This window comes from Aquila chrysaetos, chromosome 6 (genome assembly GCF_900496995.4).
Source record: "Aquila chrysaetos chrysaetos chromosome 6, bAquChr1.4, whole genome shotgun sequence".
NCBI lineage: Eukaryota > Metazoa > Chordata > Aves > Accipitriformes > Accipitridae > Aquila > Aquila chrysaetos.
In genome coordinates, this window is record NC_044009.1 from 15513504 (window position 1) to 15536861 (window position 23358).

At 42.4% G+C, this 23358-nt stretch overlaps 1 protein-coding gene across 2 annotated transcripts; it reads left to right on the forward strand.

Moving 5' to 3' along the window:
* The first annotated feature begins 2505 nt into the window (after positions 1-2505).
* MYL1 (myosin light chain 1) lies at positions 2506-21895 on the forward strand. Of its 2 annotated transcripts, none has more exons than XM_030018351.2 (7): positions 2506-2769; positions 14242-14269; positions 17555-17698; positions 19347-19520; positions 20047-20124; positions 20652-20704; positions 21574-21895. In XM_030018351.2, the coding sequence occupies exons 1-6, from the start codon at positions 2650-2652 to the stop codon at positions 20678-20680; spliced, it is 573 nt and encodes a 190-aa protein (XP_029874211.1). In that variant the 5' UTR covers positions 2506-2649; the 3' UTR covers positions 20681-20704; positions 21574-21895. The 2 variants fall into 2 exon arrangements, with proteins under 2 accessions (XP_029874211.1, XP_029874212.1); XM_030018352.2 differs by lacking the exons at positions 2506-2769; positions 14242-14269 and adding exons at positions 12940-13164; positions 13957-13981.
* The last annotated feature ends 1463 nt before the right edge of the window (positions 21896-23358 follow it).

The window sequence follows — 23358 nt, forward strand, 5'->3', positions numbered from 1 at the left end:
CGACAAGGCAGATGCCAGTGATAATTCACATCCCCAGCTGCTGCCGCTTTCCCTTAGAAGTGGATCTCAGCAAGTCCCAGCAAGCACGAGGGAGAGGCTGGGGGTTAGCTCTAGTATTCTTGCTCACATGAAGCTGCTGCTAAAAGCAGAAGAGGAGCCTTCCTGCTGCAGCCCCTGGAACCAGCTCTGCAGCCCAGGGCGAGACGGTATGACACCACCAGAGACCTGTGAACAGCTGTTCCAATGCAAGAGCACAGGGACACATCTCTGCTGCATCACCTAGGACAACTCTGCTCCCTGGGAACAGACTGGACGCACTCCCAGAGATGTCTTGGGACACACCCAAGCTTGCCAGGCAGATAAACCCATAGTGTCCTGTCCCAAGCCCAGAAAACTGACAGGATCCAAATTCTTAACCCAGTAATTGAAATAAGGACCTGCCATCCTCCTCCTCCTTTGCACCTGTTTATCTTCTCACCTGATCAATATACAATTATTTCGTGGCAGCTCCTCACAAAACCTCCTTTTCTGGCAGCATGAAGCATGCCCACGCACATCTGCATTCTTAGACAGGCCACACTGTGTGCAGAGCCAGCACTAAGTTCATGCTTCATTTTTGAAAGCCTGTCTTCCTTTTAAAATATATTTGATGGTGGCTTTCAGGCTTATTTCATTGCAAACCTCAGGTGACCATAGAAATTATTAGATCATCACTGGTTCTTTCTTGCAATTACTTAACATTCTCATAGGTGTAGAGATGCATAAAAATTATTTTAGACTATTTCCACCCAAGTTATACCTCCAGGATCCATTTCCGCTGGTGGATTTTGCTAAAGTTTGGTCTGTGCAATGTGTAACATCAGTATCACTGGAGATGCACCTTGAAGGCAGCCAGCAGAGCTCATAAATCGCAGGTTCTTTGTCCAAAAGCATTCACAAAACTAAAGGCAGAAAAAAGGAGAATAAAATCTCTCCTGGTCTGTGTTCTCTTAAGCAGAGACTGAGCCAAGGCTTCAAATTGTATGCATCAGTATAGGTCTATTGATTCAAAAGAGATGACTCAACTTCCAAGAAGTCTACAGCCCATGACCTTGAGCAAGAGCAAAGAGCTCTGAGCACAGGTTTTCTTACACAAAAATACACCTTTAGCCACTCTTCATCCCTTTTTTTGGTGTGTATTTTTGTTAAGTTTACCTTCCTTAAAACACATTAATCTAAAATGCAAGTACATGGATACCCTGCCAGACTTTGGATGCTAAGCACCTGTCCAGGCCTTCAGGCTCTAAATTTCTCCTTACAAAACACTCCACCATATAGTTCATGAGGCAGAAATAAGGGCCCCATCAAAAGCCTTGCACTTAGTAGCACAGAACTTCAGGAGTCTGGAGAGTAAATGCGAGAGATTGCTGGACAAGGGAGGAACACTCAGCAGTCCTGGATTTTTCTGCAGAAAATCTCAGTTGTATGGACCTGGGTGAACCATCAGGTTTGAAAGAGAAGCTGTTTTGCTGTGCTGGAAAAAAAATCTACTGCAAACAGAAAAGTCATCTTCTCCTGAAAGTTGTGTCTCCTGGAGAACATGGGGAGCAAGGAGGTCCATCAAGAGACTGAGGGGTGGAAAGATAAACAAGAGACACAGTATTGGCAAGCAAACAAGGCGCTAACAGAAGTGCCTCCTTTGCCTGGTGGCTAGTTTCCAATCATAAATACATTACAAAAGGAAACCTTTTGTGTGGGAACACTTAACATCCAGCTGATCTCCATGCTATCAGGGCACAGCTTATCCCTAGGAGAGGAACAATAAGATCAAAGGAAAAGATTAAAGGAAGCAATTTTCCATTTTAAACACAGTCTTAACATGATAGAAAGGAATAGTAATAACAGCTGAAAGACACTCAGGGTCTGGGAGAGACGCCTTGGCTGAAGGTACTGCACTGTTTTCCATATTTGTCTGCTTTATTTTTAAACACCCAGAGCCTTTGCTTGATCAACACTTCCTTGTAAAAGAAGAAAGCAGAGGAGGAGTGAGGGGCTGTAGGGAGAGAGGCAAATGAGGTTGGAAAATGATGATCTTCCCAGCCATGAAAGTCAAAATTCCTACTTGAAACCAAATCCTCCTGGAGCGCTGCACAGGCATGGGGGAAAAGGGGAGGGAAGGAAAGAAAGAAGATTTATTACTTAAGCAGAACTGAAATTCTGATGAGAAAAAAGATTGTTCAATCCATGCCCAAATGTCAACAGCAGATCTGAAACTGGGTTGGTCATACTTCCCACTCCTTTGCACGCATTAAAAAAAAAAGACAGGGGAGATGGCTGGGGTTTTTAAAGAGGGGGGAAAAAGCCACTGAAGTCCCTTGATCTTATGAAGCCCTGAACTCTTATATTCCATTTATAGCTCGAGCTGGAATGACATCCCCCTTGATTAGCAAGCTGTCCAATCCAGCTGCATGTATCAGGACTGTATGAGGCACTAAGTGAAATATATATATGCCCTTATAGAGTTTAGCACATTGGGTCCACCTCCAGGGCATAGGCTGTAGCTCATTCTGACAACTGCTCCTCTCCTGGGAATCACTTTTAAGGGGTTTTTTTGGGGGGGTTGAGGTTTTTTAGGGGGGCACCTTTACTTTCAAGTTTAAGCAACACAAAATGGCACCAAAGAAGGATGTAAAGAAGCCAGCGGCAGCCGCAGCACCAGCACCCGCGCCAGCACCAGCACCCGCACCAGCTAAACCCAAAGAACCTGCAATTGATCTCAAGAGCATCAAGGTAAATGGATGAATGTGTGCTGATTGCAGACCCAAAGCACTCCCAAAGGGGAAAGTTAGCAGAGTCCCAGCTGAGACCTGCAGTGAAACGTTGTGTGTGTTTTGTTCCAGTTTGGGGACTGCAGTGAAATGAACAAGTAACCTCAGCTGATGGATTTGTTGACCTGCCTGAGCTTTTGATTGCTTTAATAGCTGGAGGGGTGTAAGGCATGGCGCATGATTTAACAAAAGAGTGAAGCCTGGTGATTTCAAAAGTATTTTGGAGTGTGCCCCTCAGAACTTTTTACCAAATCAGTATCAGTCTGACCTGTTTGGTAAAGCTAGATTTAAAAGAAAAAAAAACAACCCCCCAAACCCCTAAAGTAGGTGCATGAGGACAGGAAAGGGTTACTGAAACTTGAAATGCAATGTTTTCCCATAGTGCTGTACTAAAACCAAACCTTATTTTGCAGTTTTCCCTCAAATTCCTTTCTAAATTTTTGCAACCACCTGATGACCCTTTGGCCATGTGTTTTGAGATCAGCACTGCTTATCTTTAAAAGCAGAAACAAAACAAAACAGCTTAAATTTAAAAAAAAAAGAAAAGAAAAAGAATGATTTGGCAGTTTCATCTATTTTATTTTCATTTGCATTGTAGAAAAAACATTGATAGAGACCATGAGCTGGAAAGCCATGGAGGGAAGCATTTCAGGTTATTTCCTCTCACCTCAACATATTTGCTCAGAATTTGCAATTTGCTGCAAATTGAAAGCAATAAAGGGGAAGGGTCTTTCGGAGGTTTCCCTCTGACTGCACTTCCATTCGATCTCTTACTGTCTTTAGACTTAGCATGCCAACCAACATCACTGATTGTTGCCTTGACCCTTTGAAGAAAACTCCTCCATGTTGGGAAATTCTTTACTTAGGAAAAAGGAGAGGGAGGTTAAGCGGTTAAAGAGATGACGAGACAGACCGATTTCTCCGGGTAGGACTATAAATACTTATTCTCCACCTACCTGACAAGCTGATTGGTCCCATGACCAATTTGCTAAATTCTACATAAGAAATTGTGCCTATTATGGAGAAAAGGAGTACAAAGACTCCTAATAGGACCTACTCATTTTCATCTCATGATGAATTCTGTTTCAGGTATCTTAATACATATAGTCCCAAGATCATGACCCATTTAGTGAAATTTCTTGACATTTACTTTAATTTTCACAATCAGTAAGTCAGTATTTTTCTGAAACAGTATGTAGCTTCTCATAAGACTGAAGCTGAACCCACTGGCAAAGCAAAAGAACAAGAGAAAAAGGTATTTTGAAATTCTTTGAGTGATCATAGTAAAGGCTACATGAAAAGCCCACTGTTTTTGAGAATACTGTCTCAAAATTAGATTAGACCTCGTATTTCACTCATCTCCAGAGATGAAGGGGAACACAAGCTAGATTTCCTACTAAATAATTTAATATGATTTGATAGCTTTCTATATCCAGCTCATTAGCAGAAAATAGAATTTTAAAGTCCAGTGATCCTAGCTAATCTATCTTTACATAAATAGACTTAATAGTATATTATCAGATAAAAAATGGCAGGCTGCAGTCTGAGGCATCTCTGCATGGCAGGAAATACATACTGGTAGCACAGAGAGAATGCTCCAGGTTTTGTCATATTCAAGACTGATAAAAGAAGATAGTCTCCCTAATTCTCTTTCTTTTGAAAGATAATATCAGACAAAATATTCTCCTCTTTGAAGGGGGGGGGGGGGGGGAAATGGGCTAGTAAGACAAAACTATTCTTTTAACACTAACAGCAGCACATAAGCATTACTATTCCTATTTGCGAATAAGTGAAGATATGAGCAGTGTGATGGAAGTTACAGGACTACCCTGCAATGCAATGGGTGGCACAGCCCCCTGCCCTGCATGCTTATCACTAACATTTATCTTCCTACAAGTATCTCCTCTGCTCTTCATCATGCCCTTACCAGGCAAGGAACAGGGTGCCTCAGAGGTGCTGCAAGGGTGGACAGAGCCACCCCCCACCCCTAGCAGGGGAGTCTACCCAACCACACAGCCATGGCTGCAATGTGATGCAGAAACCCACACTGCCTGTGAGGGTGACACATGTCCCCTCTATCCCTGATCTTCCCCTCTCACCTGAGAGACCACATCGGTCAAGGGCTGTCCAGGCAGACTGTGGTACCTCCAGCGCTGGGCTCTTCGAGAAGGCACCAGGAACAACCGTGGTGCCTTTCACCCAGCCTTGGAGCAGGGGCAGTGACTGGACAAGCTCCCAAGGTCCCAACCAGCCATGCTGGGCTATCCTTTTTCACCCTCTGAGAGCTCAGGCAGTGAAGGGAAACAATGTCTTCTTCTAAGTGATTTGCCTGGGAGATGTGGCAGCATCAGGAATCAAAATTTTCTGAGTCTTAGCCCAGTCCCTTAATCAGCATTGATCCTGAATCCTTCCATTCAGCCACCAAAGTCTCAGCATAGGAAAAGGCACAGCACCATTTCCAGCAAAACTTTGGAGCCAGGGAGTACTTAAAACTAAGCTTTTGACCGGGACTCAGGGAATGATCCTATCCTGGGTCTCTTTGCACTGATTTACCAGGCGTGGAGTCAAAGCCTCCAGCACTTTGAACAACAGCATCAAGTGGGCTCCCCTCCACTCCTCAGGGGAATTAGCAGCCATGCCAGAGCTTGCTACTAATGAGAGGCGACTGGAATGCCAGGCTGCAGCACCATGATGATTTAGGGAGCCACACAGCAGGCAAAAACACAGAAAGATTTTGTTAGCTTTTATAAAGAGACATCCAAGCCCCTTCTAACTGTTACAGCTGGAGTGGGTAAGGGTAGAGATGCCTAATAAGGGTTTACAGCAACCAAATAAGCCACATTTGGCAGTGCACTTCATTTTAAATTGGCATCAGAGATCATGATATTCTCCAAAACAAACAAGAAGGTGGTTTACAAACATGGGTAGTGATTCTTTTGGTGGTACCCCTCCTCTCAGATGCCCTGCTTGGCCCATCTTCAGAGAATCAGGTTTTCTGAGCCTTTTGGGGTACACACTTTGAAAGGCAGGTGCCCCCCCCTCCAAGAGGTCTCAAGCTGGGTTCTTGCAAATGCAGGCACCTCAAAATTGCCTGTCACCATTAGAAGTTGTGACAGGCCTTTAACTCTCTTTTGTTCTTTTTTCCCCCACTTTAACCCAATTAAAGCAAATATTTGGTGATTTGCTAGTACTAATAGCAGCTGGTATGGGATTTTCTATTTTTTACTATAAAAGTGAGTAACAGGAATACCTAGCTGCTAAAGACACAAATGGCTGAACTCAGCCCTTTCTCTGCTCACCTTAGGTTACAGTACAACCACCACAGGAAGAGAGTCTAGGCAGGGAGGAAGAATTTGTTTTTAAATGGAAATGTAAAGACCCTTTTCCCCCTACTCAGGAAGCAGCATAAAACTCAATCTGCTTTGTACAATCCTTTCCAGACCAAATTTATATTTCCAGTTTTCCTTATTACTAGCATGGCCTGGATTTGAACAATAGGTACAAAGGTTAAAGATTGAATCATAACTGAGAAGAGAAGAACAGGGTGAGGGATGCATCTGAGAGTTAACACCAGGAACCAACCATGATTAAAAGCAAAATGACCACATGAGTCATTTTCTTAAGAGATCCCCAAGAATTCTGTAGTTAAAACTGTAGTCAAGGACAATCCCAAAAAGATAGCTTATCTGTTTTGTCAACTTCCTTCTTCCACACAAGCCTGAGTGAGAAGAAACATTGAGTTGACAAACAGCACTACTATGGGTCTATGCAACATCTGGGATGAGACAATGATGAGGATGTCTCATGCTTGGTTTTGCAACTGAGGCAGTGGTAAAAGGATAAACTTCATATTGCCCAAGAAGGTTTAAGTCAGACCCTATCACCAACAGGAAAAGCGTGTTGTTTTTTTACTGGAAATCTTAGGGGCCTTCCTAGTACATACCACCAGTCCTTGGACTGAGCCCAGGCTCATAGCATTGACTGCAATGTTTTGGGGTCTGGGTGCTGCAGATGCTGAGTGCGGTGCTTCATAAGCTTCTGCTCTGCCGATGGTGAAGTGAGCATGTTGCACCCTGATCCAGTGTCACACCAGGCCGTTTACTTTGAGGATACACCTGAGTATTCTCTCTTGAGCAGAGACAGAGGTTGGGTTCTTGCAAGTATCCACGGTGTAAGTTCATTTGGTACACAAGGCTTCCCACGCTGGTGTTTTCAAGACTGAAATCTCAGGACATCAATTATGCCATGCCCAGCTGTAGATAAGCTACCTACATCTTCAGGGGAAAAACAATTAAAAGCTATCAACTAGTAGACTTGCTAAGGCCTTATGTAACTGTGTGATGCATGACAAAGCCTGCTGCATGGAAGCAAACCTGTGTGATCATTTGTTTTTAAATACAGAGCTCTTAAGGCAGTAAAAAATGTTTCTCTAAGTGTCCTCAATTCTTATTGCATTCACTACTCAAGTAGGTAATTTCTGAACAGACATTGCATTGGATATAACCAGAGAGAGAAAGACTTGCTAAAATGCACTGACAGAAAGCTTCTGGACTGGAGGGCAAGCAGGACTGCAAATGTCAGCTGGAGCGCTCAGAGAGCTATTATGCTGCAGACAAACTCCATGTGAAGCTATGGAATGAGAACAGGAATGTTAACAGTAACTTTGCTCATAGTGCTAAGGGCTTTCTTAGGAACTGGCAGGTTTTTGCCTGAAATTTTTGACACAGGTCTTCAGATTATGCCTGATCCAGCTCCAGCAACAACTCCAGAAACATTCCCTAGGACTCATATGCCTGTTGGACAAGGTCACCAGTCCCAAGTGCCTTTTCAGGTAGGAAGCGGACAAGTGCAAATATGACTTAGCCTTAAGAGATGTAAAGGTGTCTATCTGATGCCATCCAGACCAGCTTCTTGCTACCGCTTCGACCACTGAGATACGGCAACATTTGGGATCCGCCCCAAAGCAAAGCAGCCCCAGACAAATCCCTCGCCCCTGTCAACCCCACCACTGATGCCAGACCCACATTGGTGGCAGTTGCTAAATCACTGCATGGGCAAGGCATGGCATAAAGGTGTCCCAGGACGGGTAACTTGGACATCAGACTCAGCTACATACCAAGACATCCCTTCAGGACACTGTTGAAAACCAGAAGGAAAAGCAAACAGAAAAGCCACCACTTAGTTTTCTTTACACAGTCTTCAGAAGAACTTTGCCTCCTTTTCTTCCTAAAGTGCTGCTAAGCAAGGAGTTGCTCAAAAAGTAGGGACTGTCCACATATTAGTAGACACTTTTTCTTATGTCTGCTAACCTGAAAAATTATTTGGAAAACAATGTTGATTATTTTTACGACATCCATTCTTAGTAACTCACAGCTTTGGCAGCATTTAAAAAGATACCTATAGCCTTTGGAGGTTCTGGGAAGTGACAAACTTTGGTAGAAACAGTGGAAAGAGCTCACAGATTAATTTCAAGTGTTAACAGTGGCTGTGTGGCAGGTAATTTCTCCCATCAACTAATAAATCAAAACAACCCCACAATATTTCTAAAATAGTGTTTTAAACCCCCTTAGAGCACAGAGAGATTGTAACAAATAGTAATAAGATATTTGAGTTTACCTTGCATAAGGCAAGAAGAAGGTGACTAATTTAGCCAATGACAAGTAAAGAAAGAAGTTGTCTGTAAGGAGATATGAAACAACCAAGCTGGAAATTTGCCCCCACTTCACTGAGGCTTTATTACATCTTAAACCCATTGCCAAAAAGCACTTTTAACTGGCTGGTTTACTGCACAGCACTTAAATGTCAAGTAGCAATAGTTTAAATAATGTTAATACTCTAACACTGCCGCTGGGAGGCACGTTAAAACAACAAATCCCTCTGAGAGCAGGGCTCCAGAGCCTCACATTTCCTCACACATCCTCTCGATTATACACATTCACAGAAAACTAAATGCAGTTAGAAAAGGGACACTTTTACAAATGAGCACAACTGAACACACTTCCCCCCATGAAGCTAATGAAATCTGTTCAAAATGGTACAATCAACAGTGCAGCTAGAGCACATTTCACTCCCAGGCATTTCAGAAGGGCACATTAATTAATGGGCAAGGCTCATCCAAGAGTTCTTGCACAACTGCAAAGCAACTGTGAAGTTTAAAGCTTTGAAAGTAAACACACTGGAAAGTTACACAGAAAAAAAAAAATCAAATTAATCTGCAGTTCAGTCCATTAAACTCAAAGAGATTTTGAACTGTTCTTCCAAACCTCATGGTATCTCACACATACAATTTTCTCTCGTATATTAATAGTGGTTGTTTTTATTCCTTCTTCAACTGTATTTCCAGGCAGCTCTGTTCTCAGAACAGAGCTCTTTTTCTCAAGAGCTCATCTGCTCCTCATGTTTCTCTCCCTCATAAAAGACATGAGGCTAAATCCATCAGGCTGTTGATTCTTACTTGAGAAGTAGCCTCTCTAAAATCTGTGGCATTGATTGCATAAGCTATCGAACCGGGGTGCGGGATGGGAGAATGACAGCCTGCTTTTCAGAGGGGTTTGAGAGCTGTGTAATCCGGCACTCTGTGATGTCTACTAGAAAATATGTCCAGCTGTATTAATCAAGGAGCAGGCATTAATGGTGAGCAGATATCATATGAACTGCTGTAGGCTCAATCCTAGCTTATCTCCACCCAAAAATAAAATTTAAAAAATCCCTCTAGTCCTGAATAGAAGGCTAAATATACGAGTATCCTAGGGGACTCTCCAATTTTCTCCTCTCTGATTTTCCAAGACATGTGATATGTTCTCAGTCTTCTACAGGGACAGTACCTTGAAATACCCGGTGACCCTCTAATAAAATCCTAAGATGATTCCCTTCTCTGTAATTCACCCAAAGGGTAACAAGCAGATGGAGCAGCTGAATGCTTTAACTCCCAGCAGCATCTTTTCCCAGGGCTTTTCACCCTGTCCAGGGTAAATTTAAACATTTACAGTGAGCACAAAGAGACTGTCACTCAGCACAGCTATACTCAGTTCCAGTGCCCACTAGCCTAAATAGGTGAGCACAGCACCATGTTGCAAAGGTTGGGGCCCTAAGGCCCACGAACCAGTGATTTGTTGGTTAATTAGGAACTTTGGTAATAATTTGGAAATAAAGATTTGTGTGGATTAGGTCTTCTGCTTAGCTGGTGATAGAGAGTTACATACAAACCTATCCACCCCACCCTATATAACTGGGATGTGGCCAAAATGGCTGTATCTAGCAACAAGATAACTAGCAGGTGGTCACAAACTATACAGGGAAAAGCCTTATTCTTATAAACAAAACAAACAAACAAAAAAACAAACAAAAAAACCCCAAACACACCACCTTCTTCTTTGGCACAGATAACCTTCTGGATTATAACTTTGTCCATGAATAAGGGCTAACCCAAGTTAGAGAAATCCAGGTCCTTCTGGTGCTTCCATGTGTTGGAATTCCTTCAACCTTTCATTATTTCTGCTGGCGGGGGATGCGGGTATGGGGGACGTTCATTTTTTTTAAAACCAAACTCCCTGAAATGTCAACATCTTCCCTAAAGCCCTGAGACTCATCATGTCCTCTGACAATGCAGAGAACACTGCCAGGATCAGAACAAAGCTGTGATCACTGCAAAGTACTTCTTTCTACCTTCTGAAGTTTATGAAAGCTCCTTACAGAATCAGAAATCTTATCTTTAATTTCCTTTAAGAAGTGTTAAAAATTTTTCTATACCAAAGCTATTTGTAGGGGCCCTTACTCAAAGCAAGTAGCATTTTAAGCCCCCAGCAGACCCTATTGGCTTAAAGCAGGGGGATTCTTAATTGAAGTGAATGCAACATGCCCATGCTAGAATATTTCTCCCCAGCAAAACTCTGTCTAGTGAGCTTTCATTCAAGAATCAGTAATAAAATGAAGGGCTGATGTGGTGCGCTAGTATTTCGTCATCTAAATTCTGAGCCAAAGTCTCACATGGTCAAAAGATCAATCAGTTTATATGTAGACCACTCTCAATTTATACATATTTGATAGCCCATTTAAGCCAGATATCAGGTATCAGTTTTCTATGCCTAAGAAAAATGCACCCTAAATATTTTCTGCTTGGCATCTAAAGTCTTTGGGAATGAGTTTTATTGTAGCCAACCATAAAGCTTACCTGGAAGTAAGAAAAAATGTTCAAGAAAATTAATCTAAGTTTTCATTTAATTTTTTTTTTTTTTTAAATCCTGTTTTCAGGGGAACATTTCCCAGTTGCCAGCACTGGAGAGCAAGAGGCTAAGGGCAGAAGGAAAATTCCACAAAAGGCAACACTGCATTGACCCAGGCAACATTTCAGCTCTGCCAAAGTCTTTAGAAAGCTCTACTATTAATGCATTGGGACTGATGGCCAAGATCTATATTAGCTTTCTCACTGCCTGAGTTCCAGCCCCAGACAATATTAATCAGGGGGTCTGCGCTGTGCTAAGCCTATGTTAGCTAATTCAGACAAAAGCATCAACCCCCTTTTCTATGCAACCACACCTGATCATGGCTACACTTTGTCTTCAATACATCTATGTTCCCACAGGCTAATAGGTTACAAATAGCAGAAAAACCAAAAGTGAAGGATTGGCAGTGGAGCATTTTTCATACTTAGTATATTTTCCAGATATTTCTCCAAAAATGCAAATAATCTGTTTGGAGATAATGTTTTCCAGCTAAAATGGAAAAAAAAGCTTAGAAAATTCTTTGCAGTTGTATCTTTAGTTTTTAAAATAGGAGGTAGGAAGTTAATGTCTCAAATCCAACCAAATATTTTGATCTATTTTGATTGTTCGGTTTAAAAAAAAAGTAACGTTAAGTCTGCTTGGATTTGATTCTTTCTTTCAGAGCCCTGAATATACCAAAAAGAGATTCACAAAGGTTATGCTTATCTTCAGGGTAGCTAAGCGAGCTACAGGAGAAAATTTCCCTCACTAATCACATTTTCTCACTAGAAAACCAGGAGCAGTGAACGCTCAACAAAGGAAATCAACAGAAATTAGAGAGGGGATTTGAGTTTGCAACAGGAAGTCCATTGTTGCCAAAACAGCCGTTCCCACCCTGGCTCCATGACACACTTGACCCAGTTGAGGTGATAGGGAAAGCAAGAAGTTTGGAGCAAAGTTTTCTAATCCTTTAACAATGTCTCACAGCATCGATTTGGAGATTTGACTGGGCTCGGAGGATGCTACGTGGTGGGACTAGATCTTTGTTACTGAAGAAGCTGCAGCCTCTACTTCCTGCAACCTACCTAGAAACTCCCCACTTGTAGTCCCACCATGACCCTCTGCCCTGTAACCCAAAAAGCAAGTACCCCTCTCCCCCACCATGAACAGTCATCCTTCTGGTTCACAAAACCCTTTGGGAGGTCTTAGCTTCTATCATGGCTTCTCCCTTGCCTCCACATCACAAAAACCTCAGCAGCACCCCCTCTCACCACACCAGTGAGCTCTGAAGCTGGCATGCCAATGCCCTGCCTAACCCCAGCCCTAGAGGAAGAGTGTCCTAGAGAGCACAGGCTACTGTGAATACAAGTTTCCCACTGCCCTGCAGGGTAAATCTACACATCAGCTGCTAACCTAACAATACAGTTGGGTCCAAAACAGACTGATAATTTTTCCCTTAAAAATGTTCAAAATTTGGAAACGCAACCAGCATGGAGGAAGAGCTTCACTGTCAGACACTACCTCTGTCAACAGGTTAACCTTCTGCTCAGTGCCAACAAGTGGATCACACTGAGCAGACAAGCAGCAGCACCACTCATCTAACATTGAGCACTGTATTATCCTTATAAGGGGTTGAGCAAAGCTCAGCGAAGGTACAAAGACCATCCAAGCTGCATCTAACAGAGCTTGCAAGCCACCTGTAAAAGCAGCCAGCTGGGCAAACATGTGGCACCTCTCACCCTCAATGTTCCTTGCTCTTTGACTTTACAGCTTATTGGAGAAATAGAGTCCTTCCCTACAAGGAAGTCTTGGTAGGTCTGGACAAGGAATTTCTCCTCTTGATGGTACAGACCCAGAAAGTGCTGACATGAATCAAACTTACTGCTTGCCACTCCCTGCCCCTCTCCAGCCTCCTAAAAATAGCCATCATAAGATGTCAATCAAGACATGGAGCCTCCTGTCACTTTGCCCTAAGAAAGCTAAAGAACTCATCAAGGGGAGGGACCACTTCCTTCTGACACCTAATCCAGGCAATGCCGTCAGCACCACCGGATAAATAAGGGGAAGAAAGGCCAGGAAAGCAGGACCACTCTTGAGACCTCTCAGCTAATCCCTCCTGCCCGCCTGCTGCTCTGCTTTTCCAACTCTCAATCATGGTGGGTCCATTGGAAAGCTAGTGGTTAGCAGCCAGCCAGTGTATTTTACATAAGTAAATCGGGCTTCTCGCTCAAGTTAGTTCTGGTGTTGGGGGGGGGGGAAGGACAGTCCAGAAGACAGTTTATGTTTGCTTGGCTTTCCTCCTTAAACCTAAAGGACTATGCGAGTTTCTCCAGTTAGCCTCAAGTTCTGCACCAGGCAGACATGCAGCTCCTGTAGCTTCAGACAGAAGGGTTACAATTTACTAGTGGTGTCTGCTAAGCATTTTTTTTTTTTAAATTGGATGCAACCTGCAGAAGTGGCAAAGGAAAATAGTAATACTTTCATGTAAGAAAAGATCATAGTTTATTACTTTATGAAACAATGTACTGTCGAAAACTAATCTGAAATACGAACTTTAAGGATTGGTTTAATTTCTATGTTAATGTAAAAAAAGCGACTTGTTAAGGAATATTACTTCAAATGGTCTTAATAAAACGGGTCTATACTAAAACAGTAAATGACCTGATGGTACATCGACGACTTCTTTGTTAGTTAAGAGACTTTAGATTTTTGTTGCTTCCAGCCACAACCCTAGCTTTCCCTGGGATGCAGATTTTAACAGAATCTTTAAGAATAGACCTGGTGATGCATTTTTACAAGGGAAGTTGCTAGTTTAGGTTGCTATAGCCTAATTACATTAGGCATGACAGATGTGAGAGCACTCAGCTACTTTGTGCTTTTTGCTTTCTCTCAGTGCATTTTCAGCAGTACTAGTTCTCTTTTCTCTCTCTTTTTCTTCCCAACTGCAGTCCTTCACTCCTGACCAAATCAATGGTAAGTGAAATAAAAGTTAAACTTTAACAGGGGGCAGGAGGGGCAACATAATGGCTACCAAATGCTAAATATTCACTAGTCTTAACAGCTCTTTTGCTATCTGCATTACTTCTGCACATCTGACAGGCCACATTTTTGCTGTTTTGGAAAATGACTCATGGATTGAGCTGGATGCTTTAGAAACCAAACAGGTTCTCCCCCAACCCCCCCCTCCCCCCCCCTTCCTAAGCTATTTTTTGTGATTGATTTCGTTCCAACAGATCGAGTTCTCCAAGGAGCAACAGGATGGTAAGTTACAAGAGAGCCAATGTGTTTTACATGTACATGGGTCCACAGAGGAGCTACAGGCTCAGAACTTTAATCTTTACGAAAAGATGAGCTAGGACTTCAGGTGGTATAAACCACCACACTCTTGACTTCAGAGGAGCAGTGCTGACTTATGCTGAACAAGAATCTAACCATAGATTTACATGTAATTTATCTGGGTGCTTATGTGCTGCCCAAGCTAAGATGTTTATGCCATGGTATGAAGAGGAAATACTCCGGTGTTACCAGCTCTACCTACTGAACATTTTTCAGTTGTGCTCCTGCACTGGCTATTCACAAGGATGCTGAAAACAGGTCTTGCATTTGAAAGTCATAGAGGAAATAGGCAGATGAAAGACAACACAAAGAGGGAGTGGGCTGAAAATTTAACCTAGCTGCAGTGATGTTGCAATTTTACATGAACAGAAAATGCAAGAGGCAGACATGTCACTTTTGCCAGGAGGTGTTGTGGAAGGGGAGGAACAAAGGCTGTTTTATTGTAAATACATTCATGAAGTATGGAAATAGCAAATAAGTGACTTGTATAAACTATTGCTTATAAACACAATAGTCTGGATATGTTGCAATTCTTGAGCATCTTGCTGTATTCTCTGCTTCACAAGCCACCAGCAAGTTCTACATTTTTTTTTTCAATCTGCTGGAAAGATCAGATTAAAAATTCTGACATGAACAAAATCCACATTGAAGCACTGGAAGTCTAAGTTGGAGTGTTTTAAATATCCTAAGAGATGCATTTGGGCTATATTAAATAACGTAGGCTTAAAAAAATGTCAAAAATTCAGTAGCAAATATAGTTGACTTCTCACTGTGAACAAGGTACTTAGAATGGAAGATACAAGGATTTACTAGAAATCCAGAGGGAAAGGAATCGCTAGAAGGAGGTCTTGGGAGCGAGCGCTAAACTTCCTGAACACCAGCCTGCTCTGGGTTATACCATCAAAGCAATAAGGAGAGGTATAGTGCAGTAAGTGAGACTGGAAACATTTCTTGCAGTCCAAACACTCATGGTCACAAAGAAAATAATTTGGACTCTTCCTCACTTTTTAATTCTAAAACTTTTACTAAAAGGGTTGGGAGAGTTTATGGAAAAATGCCATCAATTCAAAGCTGCTGGCATGTATAACAAAGCAAAGTATTTCTTTCAGCTTCCCTCCATATGCCAGATCATCCAGCTGCTATAATGCTGTGATGACTGAACCAAGCAGCGGAGCAATTAAAAGCTACTTGAGAGAGGAAGAATTTCCCAGGAACAGAGATGTCCCACCCTCAGTAACTATTTCCATTTCCATCCACCCAGGCTGATGCACCAGCAGCTGGGCAGTACCCTCCTCAGAGAGGGATTTTAGATGTGCTTATTCCAGCAGAGGTATAAACTGGGACCAGCTATATTTAAAAAAAACAAAAAACCCCCCCCCCCCCCCAAACCAAACAACAAAACAAAAAGAAAAACCCCACACCAAAGATGTATTGCAATGAAATGCATGCCTGAGAGACAACAAATAAAATCAGGCCTTTTGTCTGAGCTGGGGAACAGTGTTCAGAACCCAGTGAACATAAAACTTCATAGGATTTACAAAACAGAGAAACTCTCCTGATGGCTCTGCTAACAGCAAACTCGCATAGTTTTATACCTTGCTCTGGCTAAATATCCTTAATGTACCAGATGAGAGATCAGATCATATGGTATAAATCACTACAGCTCTATCGACCTCAGGTGCTAGAGCAGCAGCTGATATCAAGGTGGTATATATTGTAAGGGGAAGCTCTACACAGGTCCAGAGGCCTTTATTTCATACCCTGCAATAAAAGCTGTAAGGAGAGAGGGTTAGCAGTAAAGGGTTATAGGTGTCTCACATCAGACAGTAAGAGGATTAGTTTCAGATGTATTAGATTACAGCCTAGCAGGCTGACATCTTGCATCAGCAGTTTTACTGGCTGCCAGCAACTCCACTAAAGCAGTATATGGATGGCTAAACCAAGAACCTAAATACCTCTGCGTCACACGTCCCCAGCACAAGATGAATGAAGACATCATTTGAAATATGGTTTGTTACTCCTAAATCTGCCCCAAGGCACAAAGAACATTCCACCTATACAAGCTGTGAAACACAAAGCCTATCTAGCTGCTGGAAGTGCATCACGGCCAAAGGAAAGACGTTTCACTTGGTTTACTTGGAGCTAAAACACAGCATTGTCAGACACCGCAGTGCAGAAGAGATCAACAGCACAGTCCGAGATGCTCCTGACACATGAGGTTCGAAGATGGCTTTTTAGCTAGACCCTTGACTTTTGCCCCGTCCTCCCCTTTTTAAGAACACATTTCTTTATTCATTGCAACAAATACTCTAAAAACCCTTAAAAATATAGCAAGATGATTAACATGGAACTTTGCAACAGAAGATGAAGACTGGCAGTGGAATAAAGGCACCCATCTGTGCTGATTTTTGTAGGAGAAATGTCCGTACCCGAAGTCCTTGGTCAGCAGCAAGGGGGAAATAAGTGAATGTTCATCACTTGGCAGCACTGAAAGAAGCAGTCTCAAAGTGTACACACTGGAAATGCACTGGAGTAAGGCACTGGAGTAAGGTAGTACACAAGTACTACCCCTGGAAAAGCCACATATTCATGCATCTGTAAGAAGCAGGGACAGACCGCAAAGGGCAGAGAAGAGAGGGAACAAACATGGGTAAAAATGCCATTGTAAGGCAACTTTAAGGGAAAACAAAAGTAGAAGTATTTGAAATCCACCTTCAAGTTTCCCATTAGCACTGTGTAGTTGAGATGCTGGGATTGCAGGCAGGCCCCATCGAAGCAGGCAGATGTTCTGCACTGCTAGGTACTTTGACAGAAGACTCCCAGTCCTCTGGTGAGATAAGGTGGAGTGGATAACAATATTTTTACCTTCTGCTGCTATGTCGTGTAAAGAAAACTGTTATTGAATGGCAGTGTTTGTAGAAATCTTACCTTTCTCCATGCTTGAAATAACTATGGGGTCAATCACAAAGCTATTGGAGGCTATTAGAGCCAGGAAAGCAATGAAAGGTAGATATAAAAGTTTAAAAATAGTGAAACCAAAATGTCAGAGGGGAAAAGTTTTTCTTGCGATTGTGGGCCAAAGATTCCCCTGGCTAACTCCCCCAGAGTTGGTGGAACAGTGCCAGAAGACAGGAGGCTCACATCTTTGTCAATACAACTTGTCAATAGGGAGCTGCCTGGCTCAATTTAATTGTTGCTCTTCCCTTGCAGACTTCAAGGAGGCCTTCCTCCTCTTTGACAGGACTGGTGATGCCAAGATCACCCTGAGCCAGGTTGGCGATATCATCCGGGCACTGGGGCAGAACCCTACAAATGCCGAGGTCAACAAGATCCTGGGAAACCCCAGCAAAGAGGGTAAGTACCCCACAGTCTCTCATGGACCCTTCTTGAGGCTGGGGAACTGTAATTAGGCAACATCAATATTCACAGCAGGAGGGAGAGGAGCTCTTGCTCTGATGGAGAGCAAGGGGGACTCTACAGCAATAATACAGGGAATTTCTCCAGTTCCTTTTGAAGAGGATGACGGTGATGGAGAATACAGTGCTCAGAAAGAGGAAAACCTTCTCCTCAGGATATGGGGAAGTCTCTGTAGGGACCATTTTGGTGTCAACTTGGTGTAGGTATAACGCACACTCATTGCTGCTCACAGTCCATTTGTGCCCTTGCTGAGGAGCTGTAAGTCCATTTCTAACAGCTGATACTCAGCTCTTCAGGTTCTTCCAGTGTAGGATCTTCTGCATAAGCCAAGACATGCCAGGGGACTGGAAACCTACCTGTATATTTCTGCTGACTGGGGTGGTATGCTCAAAGCTCCTACAAACCTGGGCTTGCTGAGGCATATGATGGCCATTTATTATAGCGAACAGTTTCTATTTCCTTTTCTCCCCTCTTAGAGATAAAAGAAATGGTAAATACTGTAGCCATCTCCTTCTAACAAGGACCTAGCTGCAGGTGATCCCTGATTTCAGTCATACAGAACCATATTAAGATGGGCTAAATTATATCCAAACCCTCAGGCCTGGTAAAGGCAGCTCTGAGGAACAAATCAGAAGACCTGAGTTAAGCATTAGCACCAGCTGGAAGCACTGAGCAGATTATTAACACAGAGGTGAGACCATGAGAGTACTTCAAGTGACTACAGCAGTAACTGACAGTGATTTTGATATAGCTGGGTAGTAAAATAGTTTCTGTAACAACTGTATATTCAAAAATCTCTCGCATGTTTCCATCTATTATATTTCATCACTGCCCAGATGGAGGCTGCTCTTTGCAAAGATCCAGGAGAAAAAAAAAAAAAACAACAAGAAAAAAGAAGAAAAAACATCTCTTTTTGTGGCAGCTTTGCTCCAACAAAAAACATTTGGGGAAGGCCTCACTGAGGACTACAACTTCTGGCTCATGAGAACAAAGGGACTAGGTGTACTAAGCTTGTGAGTCCTTAAACCTCCACACTGAACACGTCAATAGTAAATTTGGACTCCAACCCCACTGGACATTCCTATTTTTAATTAGTTTATTCTCTTGCTAACAGTCTCTGCTACCACATCCAAGAGACCCTGAAGAGGTCAGTAACCTGTCAGCAACCTCAGGGGCTTAAGTCACAACATCCCACGCTGGTTACCTTTTCCCACTGTTGGGGCTTAAGATTTCTGTTTCACTGTATTCTGTAGTTTCCCCACTCCCAAAATCTTTTCAAAAATCAACTCATACAGCAAGTTTTATTTCTGAAAGAAAAATACAACATGCACATAAGCATATAAAATTATGTGAAAAGAGGGCTGGAGCAAGGATGTGAAAAATCAGATGGATGTGAAAACTAACTCCCACAATAAGAGAGAATCCAGATTCTGCAAAGGAACTGCCAAATCCCGAGGCAAAGACTAGAGTAAAGGATAGAAAGAGGTGTGCAAATGAGGTGGGAGGCTCTCCCACATTTCAGTGCAAATATCCCCCAAAACACATAGAAGTGTCTAGGATGTAGCAACTGGTGCTTTCTTTCCAGAGATGAATGCCAAGAAAATTACTTTTGAAGAGTTCCTGCCCATGTTGCAAGCAGCAGCTAACAACAAGGAACAGGGTACTTATGAAGACTTTGTTGAAGGTCTGCGTGTCTTTGACAAGGAAGGCAATGGCACAGTCATGGGGGCTGAACTCCGTCATGTACTGGCTACTCTGGGTAAGTGATTATAATCTCTGCAAGCACTTTAAAAATTGCTGCTGTTTGAAGGCATGCGAGAGGGAGGAAAGATATTCTAACCAGTTTGGAGAGGTAGGAGGCTACAAAGCCAGACAAGACTCTGAGTTTCCTAACTGGGAATCCATAAGGAAAGCAAACACAAAACTCAGTAGAAAGCCCAAAGGAAAAGCTTTGGTTTATTACTTCTAAATTCAGACTAGGTATTAAGAGTGCCTGTTATTTGAGTAACAGAGAGAAGAGGCTGTACACCTCAGTGACATAATGCACATGGACAAAGGTAGAGGATTTGCTGCATAGTTTCTTTACTCTGTAGGAATACTAGAATCCCTGTGTATATATGCACATGCAGAACTTCTAAAGAAAGTTAAAATTAATAAAGCTCAGTTCATATATGGGTCTTTTTGTTACTAACTCAGAAAACAAGGAAAGCCTTTGGAAAAGCTGTAGGGTTCAGCCTCAGTTGTGTGTCTGTGGAAGAATCAACCGAGCTCTCTCCACTCTCCAGGTGAGAAGATGACAGAAGAGGAAGTAGAGGAACTCATGAAAGGTCAGGAAGACTCCAACGGATGCATCAACTACGAGGGTAGGTGCAAGAGTTCAACACCCTCTCATCCTACATTTCTTCTCTCTCTTGCAGTTTCACTGCAGTTGGCTTTTAGCTTCTCAGGCAAATCAGTTAGACATAGCTACAGATGAGTTAGGTTGAAAGGCTTATGCATGAAAATGGCTGTTGCAATATGCTTAGCTTGCAGTCACACCACTCAAAATACTAGATTCAGCCACAGCAGAGAAAGCTACTTCAGTCAACACCAGATCTCTAGACTCTCTGACTTTCTGTAGAGCAGTTGCAGTGATTGGAACCAATCCTATAGCTAATGCTTAGGCAGTGCTCTATTCATCATATATTTAGTCTTATCACGCTTAAGCAGAAAGAGAATTTGATTTGTACATTAAACATTTAGAATTTTCTATCACACTGTTGGGTCAAATCTGATCAGGAACATATGTTTTTAATGCCATCAGCAAATGAACAGCTGTTATTTTTAAAAGGTATTTCCCAAAGTAACATTTATTGCTCCTTCTAACTAGTGTATCTGTATTTTTCCACAGCATTTGTAAAGCACATCTTGTCTGTCTAAGTGGACTTCCCCAGATACCAAACGGTACGTTCTCATTTGCACACTTAACCTTGTCTGTTTGCTGTTCTTAAAGGCTTCTACATGCCCATGACCAGATACACGTTACAAAACCAATGTGACGCCATCTCCTCAATGATACAAATAGAACAAAATGAGACTGTTGTCCAAGAGCAAAGAAAACAGGAGTGCAGATTCCTGGGTCGTATTCACAGCTCTATAACTGGTTGGAAACCGTGTTTAGTGAATTTTTCAAACATACCCAAACTGTGAAAAGAAATGCTCAGTTTATTCACAAGCATGGAAATGGTCAGGCTTAAATACCACCCTAGATCTCTGTTTGCATAGCTTAAGCTCTAATTTTGTAAGACAAGTGACAGCCTGAGACATTTATCCTATAAGCATGTTAAGATTTTGTGGTTTTTTTAAAAAAAAGGAAATCAAAGCAACACCTTCTGGTAATTGTAGATTTCTGTAAAGACAGAGTAGCCTGAATACTTGTGTGAACTACTGAGAACAGCTCTTCAAACAAAATAACCATCTGAAAAAGAGCATTCTAACAGTCATGATCAATAGTCAAAAGAGAGCTTCAGCAGTACCCAATCATTTAGCAATTCCCCTACAAGTAGGGAAAAAACAGCAAAAAACCCCGCAACCTTGATATGCTACTATTTTGTCCAAAGAAAAACCCAGCAGCTGTCTTTAAAATGCAAACATAAAATATCATGGGTTTGTGGGCTTATTTGAGCCATTAGTTATTCTATCCCAGGTAAGACATTTCCCAACTCCTGTATGAAAAACACTTCAAAATAGAAATAAAGGGCTCAGTTCATAATTTTGCAAGTGTTTCTTCAGCCAACATTGACTTCAAGTCCGACTCTCCCATTCCTTCCCAGAACAAGTCAAATTCAGAAAGACCAGATGGCACTTGAGATTTGCCTGAAATTCTTGCTCAGTCTGTCACCATCAACATGGAAACTGTTTGGAACTGGATGATGTGCCTCCAACCCCGCCACTTTTTACCAGTGCTTCCATAGGTAACACCTCTGGGTCACTACACTTTCACTTAAAAAACCTGAACTCTCACCAAGGCAAGCTAGATGGAATAAACTGCTACCATCCAGGATCCATGCATCCCAAGCATCTCTCTCCATGTTGTTTGCATTGAAACAATGTAATCTCTTGGAAAAATAAAGCATCAATAAATCCCTGTGGTCACTTTGTGGTGATAAAGTCTTTTTTTCCTCTAAAGCTGTTCAAACCCACTCAAAGTAGTACTCAGCACTTAATTTATTTTCTCTGTATATTGTATTTCACAAAATAAAGTTTTATGAAAAAAAAAAAGACATCTCTAGGAGGTCACTACTTAATCTAAATTAAAAGTGTTTTCTTTGGGGACTAGGGGAAAGGAGTAATTAGGGAACTACCACCTACATCAGCACTTAAACATTTGGGGGAGAAGAAGACCTGGTAGCTGGTGTCAGAGTAGCTCCCAACATGGCACCTGCCCTGACGCACCAGGCAAGACCCAAAACCAGCCACGGTGGACCTGCTGCGGGGGGTCACACAGAGCCACTCTTGCCAGCAAAATCTCCTTCATAATGCTGCAACAGCAGGTCCATAGCACTATTAGGAAGGGATCCTAGCTACTGCCTGTATTTATAGCTTTATGGACAAGTACAAAAAGCAATCAGAAATATCAGCCACCCCAAAAGGCTCCATATCTGGGAACCAGCCCTGGGGCTGTCATTCCCTGGGCCATGGCAAGAGGAGCCAAATCACCTCTTCTGCAGTGACAGTGGGAATAGCCATCACTCAGTGAGGTTTTGTTACCTGCAAATCCCTGTCCTTAAACATGGCTCCTCTCTCTTTTCCTTAAGCATTCATGAAACTGCCTTAATCACCATTGGAGTGTCAGCTTGTTCTTGAACTTGACTTCACCTTACTAAGTTACTATGCACAAAATGACCATAATTCAAGTGCCAACAGGTGCAGCAGGGCACAGTGGGGGCAGCTGGCACCAGAATAAACTGCAGCCACTGAAACGGCAGCTGCCTCTTTTCCGAGGCTTCCCAGAAAAATCTCCCATTTAAATCCTCACCGTGCTGGTAGACAGGGCCAAATGAATCTCTGAATTATACCCTACCCAGAGACTTACGCCAGCTGGTAGTTTACAGGGGGTTGTGACTGCTACATGCACAATGGGAAAAACCCTTGATAGAAGTAAGAAAAAGGGGAAGAAAGAAAAAAAAAAAAAAAGGAAGCTGTTATTTAACCTTATCCTAAAGAGGCAACAAAAAAGTGTGAGATACATTAAAGCAAGTTATTTGCAGGGACTCAGCCTAGAGGGCATTTCTCAAGGGACTGATAGACACCCTACTGTTTCTCAACGTACTGCCTATAAACACATGCTTCACATAGTTCCTTTTTCCAAGAAACTGCAGATCTCTGTTGCTGGGAAAGCAAATAAACAAAAAACAAAACAACATTTCACCATATATGCTATCAGCCACCTTTTTACACTGCCCTGTCACACAGCATTGTCATGTAGTCACAGAACCAGCCTAGTCCAAGGCTGGACGCAACCCTAAAGGAAAGGCTGAAATTTCCATCATATTTCCCTTTCTGAAATGGCAAGTTTTATTAATTTCTAAAATATTTGGGGCCCAAGCCCAGATGAC

Coding starts and splice junctions, on each gene's coding strand:
- MYL1 (XM_030018351.2), top strand. CDS start 2,650: ATGGCACCAAAGAAGGATGTAAAGAAGCCAGCGGCAGCCGCAGCACCA. Junction 19,521..20,046: donor TCATGTACTGGCTACTCTGG/GTAAGTGATTAT, acceptor TCCACTCTCCAG/GTGAGAAGATGACAGAAGAG. Junction 20,125..20,651: donor CGGATGCATCAACTACGAGG/GTAGGTGCAAGA, acceptor ATTTTTCCACAG/CATTTGTAAAGCACATCTTG.